Source organism: Vombatus ursinus, unplaced genomic scaffold (genome assembly GCF_900497805.2).
Source record: "Vombatus ursinus unplaced genomic scaffold, bare-nosed wombat genome assembly UNPS02014812.1, whole genome shotgun sequence".
Taxonomy (NCBI): domain Eukaryota; kingdom Metazoa; phylum Chordata; class Mammalia; order Diprotodontia; family Vombatidae; genus Vombatus; species Vombatus ursinus.
Genome location: NW_020954590.1, coordinates 94,370,929 through 94,386,560, shown reverse-complemented (window position 1 = coordinate 94,386,560; position 15,632 = coordinate 94,370,929). Strand labels below are relative to the sequence as shown.

The window sequence follows — 15,632 nt, the reverse complement described above, 5'->3', positions numbered from 1 at the left end:
GATGATGATGATGATGATGATGATGATGATGATGATGATGATGATGATGATACCTGGCATTTATATAGTGCTTCAAGGTTTGCAAAGTGCTTTACAACCATTATCTCATTTGAGCCTGTACTTATTTCTGAATGGGATTTCATGAGATCTTTAGTGTTCCAAACTGTCCACAATGAACTGTCCACAAAAGTGTCCACAACTGGCTCCAGATCATAATACTTAGCCCAGTTTGGTAGCATGATGTAGGATCATAGGATCCCAGATTTAGAAATGGAAGAGAGTTTAGGGGTTTTCTAGTCTGGTCTACTCGTTTTAAAGAGGAGGAAACTTAGGCCCAGGATGGTTAAATGACTTGACCAAAATGATGCAGGAAGATAAGTAGTAAAGCTGAAATTCAAAGACAAGTTTTGTGACTTAAAGCTCAGTACTTCAAGTTCATTAAAAGGTGATAGGAAATCAGTGAAGAGAACTGATTTGGATTTGATTCTTACCAACAAGGAGAAACTGGTTATTGTGATGGAAATGTTAGAAACCTTGGGAGTAAGTAACAATTCCACATTGGAATTTGTTTTAAAGGAGAGGAAAGTTGGTAAGTACCCTAGATTTGGAGGAGAAAAATTTCAAAAAGAGTTTGAACAAAGGGTAACTAAAGTCTGATGGAAGAAATTTTGATGTAGCAAATTGATCTATGAGGAATGAGAACCTCTCAAAAGTAAAATTCTGAGACAAAAAAAATTAAGTTGCAGAGGGAAATCATAATATATCAGAGTGTAGATAGAGAACTCACTGACCAACTTAAAATTTGAAAAGACACGTAATGAAGACATAAGCAAGGGTAGGCAATGGAGGAAGAATCAATACCACAATATAGCACAATCCTGCCAGAGTGTCAGGAGTGCTAAATCTCAGAATGAGTTAAAGATGGCAAGTGGAAGCAAAGGACAATGGACGCCAGTTTTCATTAGTTTAAAAACAAAATATATTAGGGCAAAGAAGACAATTAAATGAGGAATAAGATAGTTGCTTTGGGATGATGAAATAATTAATGTGGAGAAAGTGGATCTACTCAACTCTAATTTTGTTTCTGTTTACTCTAGAAGGAAGAGTGATATAGGGAATTTGTAATTCCCATTAGCAAAGAGGAAGTTGATTAATGGGGGGTGAGAGTGGTAGGTAATACGGTTTTAAAAAGTTACCTCAGAAATGTAAGATGGGAAATATGTGGCTAGATACCAGTTTTTCTGAAAAAGAGACAGAGTGTCCAAGACTAAGCAGGTGACATTCTTATTGTACTTTGCTCTGGTCACATCACATATTCAGCAATATGTTCAGTTAAGACACCACATTTTAGGAAGGACATTGAAAATCTGGAAAGTGTCTTGAGGGAGGTAACCAGGATGGAAATAGTGGGATCCCTGTCACCAAAGTCTTAAAGCAAAGAGTATATCATACAGCATTTAGTAATTTTATAAGATTTTGTTTGTTGTCCCTGCTGCTGGGAAGTTTGAAGCTGATGGATGACTTGATTTTGAGAGTTATGGGCTGCTGTAGGTAGGGCTAAAGCCAACTGGTTGATCACAGTAAGTCTGGTACCACTATGGTGAACACCTAGGAGTCAGAGGTCAACTGAGCTACCTAAGGAGGAGTGAAAACTATCACAGGTCAGAAAAATAGAGTGGGCCAAATCTGTGATGATCGGTATTGGGATTTTGTTCTTGAGTGGCCACTGTATTTGCAGCCTGTATTTCTCAAGGCAAAGAAATTCAGTCTCAAAAAAATAAAAGATTCCAAATTTTATAAGGATAACTATATTCCATTTTATGAAGGGTTACTTTTAAGTATTTTGAAATAATTTATATAACAATTACTTTTGTTTTTCATAGAGTGTCATTATTTGATCACTATGAACTGGCTGAATATTTACTTTCAATGGTAAGTATGCAATTGATGCGTTTCTACATTATAACTATTGACGACTAAAAAGCACATAATCATTCTTTTACAAATAACCATCTAAAGATTATAACAGTCATAATAAATTTAACCTTATTTTTAATTTTCCAAATGAAAGCAATTTCAAGAGTTTTCATTGCTTTTCATATATGGCAGAAGAAATAATTAATATAGATTTGCTGAATATTTTTAGAAGGTATCTACTTTGATATGACTAATATATTTAAGGGCTAATTAATCATGGGGGAAATTCTCTGAAACTTTTCAGGCAAATTTTCTTAATGTCCCTGGAACTGAACATTTTCCTCAGTCTACTCTGACTTTAAAAGCTTGGTTCCCATGACAGCCTCCTGAAGCTGAGCTACATATGCAATTTACTTTGCTTCAATTTAGTTCCACAATTATGCATCATATCCTCCAGCAGCATGAAAGTCTGTGAGGACATAGTCTGTTTAATTTTTTCCTTTGTATCCCATAGATACAGGGGATAATACATAGCAGGTGTACAATAAATATTTGTTGAATAGACTGAATTAGGATTTTATGCCCACAATGACCTAAGTTAATCTTGACTTAATGAAGTTGTTTTTTTGTTTTTTGTTTTTTGTTTTTTTGGTAGTCAGTGTTGCCCAACTATCCAAGCATACTCCTTCTTCTTACTCTATTCCTATCTGTTCTCATCCCATTCTCCAGAGGTGATAACTTAGAAGCAATAAACTTTTCACATTTATTTTGGGAAGTTTCTTATGGGCTAGCTTAAAATACATTTCAGTAACACAACATGCAATTATAAATTGTGATTTAATGTTTGTTTGCAAGAAAAGAACATTGTTTTTGAAATTATTATTCCTAAGTGGGGACAAAATGTTTAAATACATGATTCCACTTTACCTTTTTAAGAGATATGTATTAGAAACTCACCATTAATTATCAGGTATACAGATAGCTCAACCTACAATATACTTACAACTATTTTAAATGGAGTCTGAAATGAAATTAAAATATTCAAAACTATATTTCAAGCAATTTGATGTATGATTGATCTGTAAGAAATAATAAGGCTTTTAATGTGATCTTCTTAAAAGAGTGGAACTTTGGTTTCTTATTATACCAAATGTTGTGTCCACAGTGTAGAACAGAAAATATTGACTTTAAACACTTGGCTGTGTGCCAGGCACTGTGCTTGGAGTGGAGGATTCATTAGTCCCTGACTTCAAGAAGCTTACATTCTATTGGGGGATATGACATATACACAACACACTACACAAGAAATACAAACAAAAATTTCTGAGGGGTGGCAATAACGTCTGGAGGTATTAGGAAAAGAGATGATATTTGGGCTGAGTTTTGAAGGAAACTAGACTTTCTCAGAGGTGGAGGTGAGAAGACTGTGGAGGAGCCAGTTGTGCAAAGGCGCCAAGATGGAGGATCAAATGTTGTAAGAGGAGAAGCAGGAAGGCCACCATAGAACGTGTGCAAGAATGATCAAAATCCATATTTATGTTCTCTGACCTGAGAGATAGATGGTATCAAAGTATCATTTTTCGTATGAGAGGCAACATGGTATAGTATAAAGTACATTGGAGTTCAACTCAGACTTGGTTTAAATCCTGGATGCTACTTATCAAGCATATTAATAAGAGCTATTTTTTTAAACTTCTTATCTTTGAGCTCCTCATCAATTAAAGTGGAAAAGTAATATTTTGTGCTACCTACTTCACAGGTTTGTTGTGAGGAAAAAACACTTTAAAACACATAAAAAAACGCATGATTGTCATTACTGTTACTAATCATAAATCAAGATAGAATGGACTTACAAGAGTGAATTCAAAATTGATACTATAGTCACAGAGAATTCTTATGGGATAATAGTGACAAATAGCATATATATGTGTGTGTGCATATATATATATATATCTTATCCTCTTTATTGTTTATAGATTTTTGAGAGCAAATTGTTTCATTGGTGAACTCCATGTTGATCTTTTAATTTTGCTTTAGGGAGCAAATATTAACAGTATTGATTGTGAAGGTCGTTCTCCGCTTCTACTAGCAACTGTTTCTGCGTCATGGAATGTAGTGAATTTATTACTTTCTAAAGGTAAAGTGAGGACATTATTAAGGTCGGGCCTTTTGAATAGTGCTTATGTGTTTGCTTTTCTTTTTTTTCCAATTTGATACTAAGTAAATCTTATTTATATCTGATTAGTTGAACCTTGTAACAAGATAAAAGTTGGCAAGATGGGGTGTTAGTAGAAAAGGGCTTTACTGCCTTAAAGTATGAAATCCACCTTAAGCTATTTGGATGACTTTGTGATTTTTTTTTTACCAGTACAGATCACCATGCACCCATGTATTCTCATCTGGGGCTATACTTGTACACATGTTCCCATATACTCCCTATTGGGTGGTAGGGATTGGGGAGAGCATGGTGGAGTGAGGCATCCAACATCTTAGAGATTTTCTGCAAGGTCTTTTGACATGGTGTGAATAACAATGGATTACACTGACTGTGCTTTGGTTCTTCCTGGGTATTGCTACATTTTTAAATAGTTGAACATAATTTGTATTTTTGTTCATGTTTATTCAGGAGCTGATACAGGAATAAAAGACTATTTTGGGCGAAACTTTTTGCACTTAACTGTCCTCCAGCCTTATGGACTAAAAAATTTGAAGCAAGAGTTTCTGCAGGTATACATAAAAAGCTTTGGTTTTTTTTGTTTGTTTGTTTTAATTTTTTTTTTGTATGGAATCACACAGCAATGTTGCAAAATGTTGTTAAGTGTATTTGTTACCAACATAACCAGGTTAGCAAGATCAGCACAAATATATCACTTGTACTAGAAAAACAGCTCAAAATACATAATTTTGAATAGTCAGTCTGCAGCCTAACCATCATTATATGTGGAATTCAACACATTTTTGTAATGCATTTAAAAAAATTATACCCTTTTTACTGGGTATGACACATGCCTGTAAATCCTTCTTACTGAGGGAGGCTGCGGCTGATGGACCTCTTAAAAATTTTTTTTGAGCTGTAGTGTATTAAGCTTGGGCATCCACATTAAGACCATCATCAATGCAGTGAGCCCTTGGGGAGGGGGTGGAGGAGCCCCAAATTACCTACAAAGAAATGGAACTGAGCAAGGTTGGAAATAGATCAGGTCAAGATTTTGTGCCAAGGAGCAGTGGGGTCAGGCCTGTGAGTGACCACTGCACTTCTAGCCCGGTTGAGATAGAGAGACCCCACCCAGCCTCAAAAATAAGTAAATAAACAAGCAAATAAATAAATATAGCCATTTTCTCTAAGAAGATATGTAAATGAGAGTACGGTGTATTACAATGTTTTAAAACATATTAGGAGTATTTCAAATTACATAGTAAGAAACAGTGGACTCAGTTTTCATTTTGAGGTAAAACAATGTTAAAAGGACATTGTGGTGATATTTATAATATTTCTTTCCCAACAGATGCAATATATTAAAAACCTTGCAATGGATGAAGACATCGATGGGTGTACGCCCCTACATTATGCATGCAGCCATGGTGTACCTCTTTCTGTAAATAACTTACTTTGCTTGGATGGTTCCATTTGTATCAAAAGCAAAGATAACAAGTCACCCTTGCATTTTGCTGCCAAGTAAGTTATGGCATATACACATATATACATAAAATATGCATGTTATATATATTATATATAATATATTTACATATATACATATACATATATGTGTGTATGTGTGTATCATATATGTGTATATACACATGTGTATCTATGTGATATACTTCTCTTTATCTCCATCTATATATCTACAGTTATGTATCTATTTTTGAATAGCCCGCTTATCTCTAAAGAGCTATGCTAAATAATTGTTTTTTCCCTTTAAGTTTTGGCCGTATAAACACCTGCCAAAGACTTGTTCGTGATATGACTGATACGAGACTTTTGAATGAAGGTGACCAGAATGGGATGACTCCATTACACTTGGCAGCAAAAAATGGACATGATAAAGTAGTCAAGTTTCTCTTGAAAAAAGGTGCCTTATTTCTCAGGTCAGAACATGTTAATAAAACACTTTAAATGCTCTTTTTGGCTTGGCAACAAAGCATTTCCTAGATAGCAAACTGTATTTTTTATCCTAATAGCTGACATTTAAAGTACTTTAGGGCTTATATCCTTAGGACATAGTGCATTTTACTTTTTTTTGGATCTTACAATGGTCCTTTGAGAGATTTGAGTTAATTATTACTATCTCCAATTTCATAGAGGGGAAATCTAGGTTCAGAAACAGTGCCAAGAATCACAACATAAGTTTAACAACACGTTTGTTGTTGTTATTTAGTAGTTTCAATAGTGCCCAATAGTTTGCGACCCCATTTGGGGTTTTCTTGGCAAAGATACTGGCGTGGTTTGCCATTTCCTTCTCCAGCTCACTTTACAGATGAGGGAACTGAGGCAAACAGGTTAAGGGATTTACTCAGGGTCACACAGCTAGTGAGTGTCTGAGGGTGGATTTAAACATGGGTCTTCCTTACTCCAGGTCTGACACTCTATCCACTGCACCACTTAGCTGCCCTTAACAGCACTAGGACTTGGATATTTTGACTTCTGGTCCAGGGATCTTTTAATTTAAGTATGCATTTAAGTTCACAACTACAATATGGAATCACAGAGTTGGAAAGAACCTCAGTGAACATATAGTCCAATTTATACCTAAATGCCATCTCCACTGTAACAGAATAGAATAGTAGTTATTCAGACTTTGCTAGAATATTTTCAAAGGAGGGGAACCTCCAAAGAAGACCATTTTAATTTTTGATAGATCTAATTGTGACAAGAGTTATTCCTGACATCAAACCAACATTTACTACTTTGTAACTTCCCCATTGCTCCTGGTAAGGTTTCTAGGGTCAAACAGAACAACTCTAAGTATTCTATATGATAGCTCTTCATATACTTGAAGATGGATGTCATGACCTCCCTGAATCTTCCCTGTTTCAGGCCAAAGCCCACAGTTCCATCAATTTAACTTCACTTAAGATAGACTCAAGGCCCTATTGCATCCCTGCTGCCCTTCTTTGGATTCCATTCAATTTGTTGATGTCCTTCTTAAACTGTGGTGACCTGAGATGAACACAGTACTCCGGATGTGGTTTGCTTAGGCAGTCGTTATCACCTCTTTCTTTCTGGAACCTGTACGTCTCTTAACCTAGCTGACATTTCCATTTACCTTTTTTGATTGCCACAACATATTGCTGATTCATATTGTGTCAATTAAATCACTCAACTATTTTTCAAACTACTGTGTAAGTATCCTGTACTTGTGAAGTTTATTTTTTTAATATTCTATAAGAAAGTTTTTCCTAATTTCTTATGCCTTCCCTCATTTATTTCCAATTTATCCTGTACATGACTTGTTTGTACATAGTGGTTTCCAAGTCATTTCTCCCATTAGACTACGAGCTCTTTGAGAGGGTGGACTCTTTTGCCTTTCTTTGTATCCCTAGCTCTTAGCCTAGTTCCTGGAACATAGTAGATGCTTAATGAATATTTATTGACTGATTGACTTCTTTTTCAATCTTGATCATTGTGTTAGCTATCTACTGTCCCCCTCATCTTCAAAATTGGTGAGCATGCCATCTTTGTTCAGATCAATGGTAGAATGCTAGTCATCACATGATCAACTACAGATGCTTGGGGCATTGAATTGGACACATTCCAAAATGACATTGAACCATTAGTGCAATCTCTTTGAGTCTGGACAATGAATCAGTTAGGAAGCTATCTATAAGTATTATTGTCTAGTCACTAAACTCTAGTCTCTATTTCTATCTTTTCCACTAAAGTAGCATGAGGTACTATATCAGATATTTGCTAAAACATTTCCCTAATCTATTGATTTAATATAACCTTGTCAAAAAAAGATAATAGGGTTAATATAGCATAATAATATTAGCTAATATTTATATGCTTATAATGTGCCAAACACTGTGCTAAGCATTTTATGAATATTACCTCATTTGATCTTTTCAACAACTCTGGTAGTTAGGTGCTGTTTACAGATGAGGAAACTGAGGAAAGCAGAGATTAAATGACTTGCCTGGGATCACAAAGCTAGTAAGTGTGTGAGGCTGGATTTGAACTCAAACCATTCTGACTCCAGGCCTGGCACTCTATCCACTCCACCACCTAGATAGCATGACTTCTTGTTGACATGCTGTGTCTTGGTGATCACCAATAATTTTTTTTAAATGATCAATAACCAGCTCTTCAATGCTCTGTTCTACAACTTTTCTAGTAATCAAAGCCAGTGTCACTGGTTTATTTTACCTTCTCTTTTCTTTTTTTTGTGTCTTTTTAAACATTGGGATATTTGCCCTTTTCAAGTCTTAGGTACCTCTCCCAGCCTTTCAGAAATCATTGAAAATGGCTCAATAATCATAACAGCCTGGGGTTTTTTTTTTAGTACCTGAGGATGTAGTTATCTGGCCTAGATTGAATTCACAAAGGACAACTAAATGCTTTCTTAATAGCTTCTTAGTTATCTTGGCTATCAAATCCTCATTAGCCAGTTCTGTCCTGGCATTTCCAGTGCAAAGTTCATTTTTGGAGGAGAAAACAGAAGCAAAATAATACAATGCCTCTTCTTTCTCTTTGTTATCAGTTATCATCACCCATCCAACTCAGGTAGCAGTCTTATCCCTTCTTTGATTCTCTCTTTCCAATAAAATTGTGGGAAAAAAACCCAAGTTTATGTGGATCTTAGTTTCCTTTGCCATTCTCAGTCAAGACTCAGCCTGTAGTCCATAAGCTAAAGAATAATAGGGTGGCTTCCTTTATCACTACTTTCATTGCATTCCGCCTCCTCTGTCCATCAAAAATATAGGGGGAGGAGAGAGAAAGCCCTTTACAGATTCATCTCACTCACTAATTCATAAAATCAATGCAAAATAATCAACTGATTTATCTTAATATATAACTATGCACAAACCCTGCTTATATTCATTCAGTCTAATGCTTAAATTAGTTTGCATCTATGTATATGTGAATTAGGAAATAGGGAAAAGGAATCTTGTTCATTCTCTTAGGAGAATTTACCAGCATGTTCTAGGGAAATGGTATTGCATTTGAAGGCAAGGATTCAAATGATGTCTCCATCACATATTGGCAATGGGACCATGAAAAACATGTTCAATCTCTTTGAGTCTCCCATTGTTTATTTGTCAGCCTACAGGAATCACAGCATTGACAAGGACCTAGAAGTTATATAGATTAATGCCTACCTGCCTATGAATTTCCTCTATGGCAGGGTTTATTAACTTTTTTTTGTCATGGACCCTTTTGTTGGTCTAGTGAAATCCATGAACCCTTTAGAATAATGTTTTTAAATACATAAAGTAAAATTCAAAGAAATGCAAAGGAAACCTATTATATTGATATACAGTTATCATAACCTCAGGTACAGAACCCATACTGTATGGTATCTTTAACAAGGGGCCAATTGACCTTCACTTGAAGACCTCCAGTGAGGAGGAACCTGCTAACCCTTAAGACATCTCATTGTGCTTTTGGAAATATTTCCTAATAAAAAAATAAAAAATAACAATGATTTGAAGTCTACCTCTGTCTTTTGTCTGTACATTTTTCCTAGATCCACTTTCTGGGGACAAGTGAAACAAATCTAATAGTTATACATGCCAGCCTTCCACATAATTGAAGATAATTGTCATGTTTCCCTCAAGTCTTATTTTTTTCAAGCTAAATGTCCCTGATTTTTTTATATGGCATGATTGATAGTTCTCTCACTGTCTTGAATACCCTTTGGAATCCCTCCAATTTATCAAAATCTTTCCTAGAATGTGGTGCCCAGAATTAAACATGATATCATGCTTGTGGTCTAAGCAAGGCAGAGTGGATTGAGACTGTGACAACCCTTATTTTGAACATCATTCCTCAATTAGTGCAGCCTAAGATGATAATAGAGTCATTTGTTTGTTTTGGCTTCCATCTTGGGCTAAAAATGCCTATTCATCTTTCATTTGATTTTGACCTCCAAATGTATTTCAGATAGACTATTATTGAGCAATGCCTTCCTTATCTTAAACATATGGGGGCTGGTTTTTTTTGAACCCCAGAAAATAAATTTACTTTTATATATTAAATACTATAGTAGATAAGAGGCAGTTCTTAGAGTTAGTAAAAGTTTAGTTTGAGTTTTGTCTCTGATACATATGGTTGGTATGATTCTCTGAAAGTCAGTGCTCCTATCAACTCTTTAAGATTACAAATAGTTGAAGATAAGTCATCCGTCTGTGTTGGTAGAGAAAGTTACTCTCTGGGAGTTCTCTACACCAAGATGTCAATAAATGTGGTCAGAAAAGCCCAACAAAAACAAAAAAAAGTTTCATCTTATTGAGATCAATCCATCATTCTAGCCAGAGATCTTTTTGGATCTAGACCCTGCTATCCAATGTTATCTCTTCTTTCTAGTTATTTGTCTTCTAAAAGTTAGATAAGCTGGTCATCTGGGCTTCTATTCAGGACACTGACAAAACTTTAAGAAGTACAAGTATAGTGACAGTTCTCTAGCGAGCTTCATCAAAGACCCCACTCCAAGTTGACATTGAACTGTCAATGACTACTGTTAGAGTATACTTCTAAGTTCATCTAAGTGTGCTATCATTTATTCTATATATTATTCCAAAGGTAGCACCAGAGGGGTCTTGTCAAATGGTCTACTGATAAACACCATCTACACTGATAAATTCCATCTACTGAATTTTTTTGATCTCTCAAATAACTTTATTCAAAACAGAAAATAATAGAAAGCCAATGAAAAGTCTGCCATGGCCTACTTTTAAGGAAGTTACAATGGCTTTTAGTGATCTCTGTTTCCTTTTCTAGATGTATACAAATCATCTCTTTAATTATATAATTATATGCTCTAGAATTTTGACATGTATTGAAATCAGTCTCATTTATATTTAATTTAGTAGCTTCATCTCCAGTTCCTTTTCTGTCCTTTCTTTTCTTTTTCTTTTTCTTTTTCTCATCTCTTTTTTTTTTTTTTGAGAATCGGGACATTTTCCCTTTACCCATTCTTTAGCTCCCTTCTCATTTTTCATTATATTTCTGAGAACACTGACTGGCTCTATGGTCTGATACTTAATGTTTTTTAGTATCCTGGAATATTGTTTTTCTGGACCTAATGCCGAGATGGGTGCTTCCTTATTATCTCCTTACTTATATCTAGTTTCAGTTCCCTTTTAATAACATTTTCCCTATTTTTTCCAGAAGTCCCCTATCAAATCCAGATTATTCTCCTTGGCAGAATGAATCTGTGATTTCATCAAATAGCACCAAATCAAAGTCATCTTTCTATTCCTTAGAAAATAGTCTTATTGAGTTTATTTGACTAAAAAATAATTTATTTACTTAGTGGTCAACTTTGGAATGATGAATTCTTCCAAATTTTTCTAGGCTGGAGCTTAGATTACAGACATATAATCTCCTCCAAGCCAATAGTCAAAACCTTTCCAGTTTAGTAGGACTTGTCAAAGCTCTTATTTCACTAGGATAGCCTTTGGGAACCCACATCATCTTCATATGGTTATGAGGCAGCAAAGGAAGATTTTGTTGGAAGGAATTATTTGTGAACTTCAGCATTTCATAACAACAACAATAGGCCTTGTAACAAGATACCTCATTTTATCCACACGTCACCACTATGAGGTAGGTGCTATTATCTGTATTTTATGGTTAAAGAAACTGAGACTAGGAGATTAAGTGACACTGAATGTCCCATAGACACATAGCTAGTAGGTCTCTGAGGATGGATTATTTCAATGGATGCATGATTTTATTGATTGTAAGTACTCCCATTGCTATAGTTTACAACCTAGCCAAGCTTTCTCATATAATTTTGGACCAAATTATTCATAATTTTTTTTTCATAATAGATATGTCTAACATGTAAGAGACTTCCTTCCAAGACTTTTAATATTTCTTTTGTACTAGCATATATATGTGTATTCACATGTTTTTATGTAGTTTTTATTCTTTTTTAACAGTGATTATAATGGTTGGACAGCTCTTCATCATGCTTCTATGGGAGGATACACTCAGACCATGAAGATAATTCTTGATACTAATGTGAAATGTACAGATTGTGGAGATGAAGAAGGGGTATGCATGTATTATAATACTTCATTCCTGTTGAAAATCATGTGATAGGTTTTATTCTGTAAGGGTCCCTTAACTTTAAAAGGAAATTCAAATAATAGAATCTGGGGATGAGGAAAGGGAAGAGGAAAAGGTTGGGTGGTATAACTAGAGAAAAAAAAATGAGCTTAGAAAAGTGGTTGTGTACAGAAGACTATAACAGAACCACAGTTTCCTGAATGAAATCTCTCTTCCCTTCCTAACCCACTAATTGCAGCAAGAAAATGCTCAAAATGCCTTGAAGTTAAGAAAAAATAGAGTTGGAACTTCCAATTTTAGTTTTTTCTGCCAGTTTTAGATTTATGGATTTTGATGTATTTGGTGGCTTTTGTTTGTTAATTTAATGTTGCTTAACAACTTAATAATAGAGGTGAGCAAACAACTATTTCATCCTTAATGATTTTTGGTTGCCTGTAACTTGTATCCTGTTTCCCTCTTAAGAACACCGCTCTTCACTATGCTGCCCGGGAAGGACATGCCAAGGCAGTTGCACTACTTTTGGATCATGATGCTGAAATTCGCATGAATAAGCAATCAGCCACCTTTTTGCATGAGGCCATTCATAATAGGAGAAAGGAGGTAGTTATTACTACCATTATGAGCAAAAGGTAAATTTCTTTTCTATAGAACAACATGATTCATAGTGTGGCACTAAGCAATGATTCATAAGCTTAAATGTGCATTGTTTTTTAGCTCTTTGTCAATGTCCCCCCAAATTCCTTTCACTCATCATTTTTGTTCAGTCATTTCAGTTATGGCTAACTCTATGTGATTGAATTTGGGGTTTTCTTGGCAAAGATACTATTGTGTTTTGCCATTTCCTTCTTCAGCTCTTTTTACAGATGAAGAAACTGAGGCAAACAGGGTTAAGTGACTTGCCCAGGGTCACATAGCTAGAATCTACAGAGGTTGAATTTTAATTCAGGTCTTCTTTAATCCAGGCCTGGTGCTCTACTCACTATGCCATCTAGCTGCCCCTTCATATATTACACCTTGTACAGAAAGAACCTTTGATTGCATTACAACATTAGAGTGCTGATTAATACAAGTAAATTGGGACACATAATGGTATAGTGGAAAGAATGTTAGCTATGGATACAGAAGACCCAGATACAAATTTCACATATAAGACATTGCCTGGGGGACTTTGGGCAACTCACTTAATCACCCTGGGCCTCGGTTTCCTAATGTGCAAAATGAAAAAATTGTATCACTGTCTTCTGAAGGTCTTTCTAGCTCAACACAGCTTTTGAGTCTTTGTTGTGTCCATATGATTTTTAAGTGATTTCTCCTATCACAAATGGCATTTACTCTAACATGAAAAGTATTTCAATTCAATGGAACATACCCTCTTATTGGAGAAACTGTGGGATTTAAGTGTACTTGTAAATAGTTGTAGATTATGCCCAGTATCATTTTAGCTAGCTCAACTAATTTAAATGGGATTCACTTCTATTATTTGCCCCATGCTTCCTATGTAACTTCATTTTGAAATACAATCAAGGTCAGATGCGTACAATTTCAGACTCATTCAATGGGGGAATCACAAGCACAATTTGTAGACAGAAAAAGAAAATAAAACAGTTTTTGGGACATCTGGAGCTGGAAGTCCTGGAGACATATTCAACTCAACATATCCAAAACTGAACTCATTTTCCCCCTCAAATGCTACTCCCTTTCTTAACATCCCTATTACTGTTGAGGGTACTACTATCCTTCTAGTCACCCCCAAAACAAGTGAAAAATATCTCCAAGAGCCATTTGGTTTATAATTTTTCTATCTTAATCAGTGTGATCCAATGATTTTTGCTCATAATGTTACCATTGTAGACAATTTCTGCTGATTGGTTTAACTGAAAGTTAAGAATATTTCCAAAAATATTTGTATCATTATGCACTTAATCTCTAAGAATGAAATAGACTTTTTTCTTCCAACCCTTTCCTAGATTTGCTTTCTCACTAAAGTTATGGTTCTCATCCTATTTCATCCATTCATCCATCCACTTATTTATTAAATCAGCATGTATTAAGTGCCTATTGCATAGGATTACATAGGAGCTGGATTACAAAGGAAATTTCACCTTTTTTGGAGGGGGTGGAATTCACTTGTATCTAGATGAGTAAATATGAAATATATACAAAGTAGTTTCCAGGTGGGGGAGCAGAACATTAGCAACTGGGTAAATAAGAACAGGTTTCATTTAGGAGATAGGTTCTCAGCTGAGTTCTGAAGGGATTCTAAAAGGTAGAGGTGATGAGGGAGGACATTTCAAGCATGGAGCTTGTATGCCATTGCAAAGGCAAGGAGATGAAAGGTAAAATGTCAGGTATAGAGAATAACAAATTAGGACAGTCTGGCTGGAATGCAGAATGTAACTCAATCAAGTAGCACCTACTATTTATTGGGGTAGTGTTCTGGGTTCTGGGGCTGCAAAGACTAAAGTGAAACAGTACCTTCCCACAAGGAAGTTCTAATTTAGTTGAAGGAGACAACATGTATGTATATATGTATAAACAAAATAGATAAAAGGTGATTGGGAGTGGGGAGGAACTGGAGGGGTAAGAAAAGTCTTCTTGTAGAGGGCTTTTGAGAAAGTCTTTAAGAAAATTAGGAAATCAAAGAAGTGGGAATGAGGAGGGAGTACATTCCAGGTATGAGTGACAGCCAGTGAAAATTCATAGAGACAATAGCGGTATGTGAGGAACAGTAAGAAGGTAGGTTTGGAACCATTGCATACATGAAGGTTCATAATCTGTAATGTAGCTGTCAAGGTATGTTGGAGACAGGTTGAGAAGAACTTTAAACAACATAAAAGTTTATATTTGATGCAAGATGTAATAGGGAACCATTTGGAATTTGCTGAATAGGAGAGTAAAAGTGCTTTAGAAAATCATTTTGTCATTTGTGTGAAAGAACGTAATATATGATAATCTTGGAAAGATAGTCTAGAGGCAGATTTTTCAGACCTTTAAAATCTAAAATGAGGAGTTCAAATTGTATTCTAGAGGTGAAATAACCTGCAAGTGGTATATCTGCTTCCAATTGTTCCCTTCTCTAATACTTTCTCCACATAACTGTCATTTTATTTCTGACATCCATAAATGATTTTGCCATCCTTTTTAAAAGGATGTTTAAAAAAAATAAAAAAAATCAGTGGCTCCATATTTTTTCTAGGGTAAAACATATAATGTCAAGTCTAGTATTTAAAGCCCTCTACAATATGGCTCCCATCTGCCTGTTATCCCATTAGACACTTTCATATACTTTCCATTTATTATAAAATATCCAGCCAACTGCTCTGAATCCATCCATATCTCTTTGCTTTGTGCCATTATTGTTGTTGTTTCCATATTTGTGATGTGTTCCCTTCTTTTGACCTCAGTCAATTTTCTACCCAAGGCCTTTGTGTTCTCTCTCTCTCTCTCTCTCTCTCTCTCTCTCTCTCTCTCTCTCTCT

The 15,632-nt window shown here is 35.3% G+C and overlaps 1 protein-coding gene across 1 annotated transcript in view; it reads left to right on the top strand.

The window, feature by feature from the left end:
- The window catches only part of LOC114054025 (transient receptor potential cation channel subfamily A member 1-like), a 75,152-nt gene that overhangs the window by 27,479 nt on the left and 32,041 nt on the right, over nucleotides 1–15,632 (top strand). Inside the window, exons 8-14 of the mRNA XM_027877101.1 lie at nucleotides 1,884–1,932; nucleotides 3,955–4,054; nucleotides 4,544–4,644; nucleotides 5,424–5,593; nucleotides 5,842–6,006; nucleotides 12,025–12,139; nucleotides 12,617–12,783. Coding sequence (XP_027732902.1) covers nucleotides 1,884–1,932; nucleotides 3,955–4,054; nucleotides 4,544–4,644; nucleotides 5,424–5,593; nucleotides 5,842–6,006; nucleotides 12,025–12,139; nucleotides 12,617–12,783 — 867 coding nt within the window. The remainder of the gene's footprint in view (nucleotides 1–1,883; nucleotides 1,933–3,954; nucleotides 4,055–4,543; nucleotides 4,645–5,423; nucleotides 5,594–5,841; nucleotides 6,007–12,024; nucleotides 12,140–12,616; nucleotides 12,784–15,632) is intronic.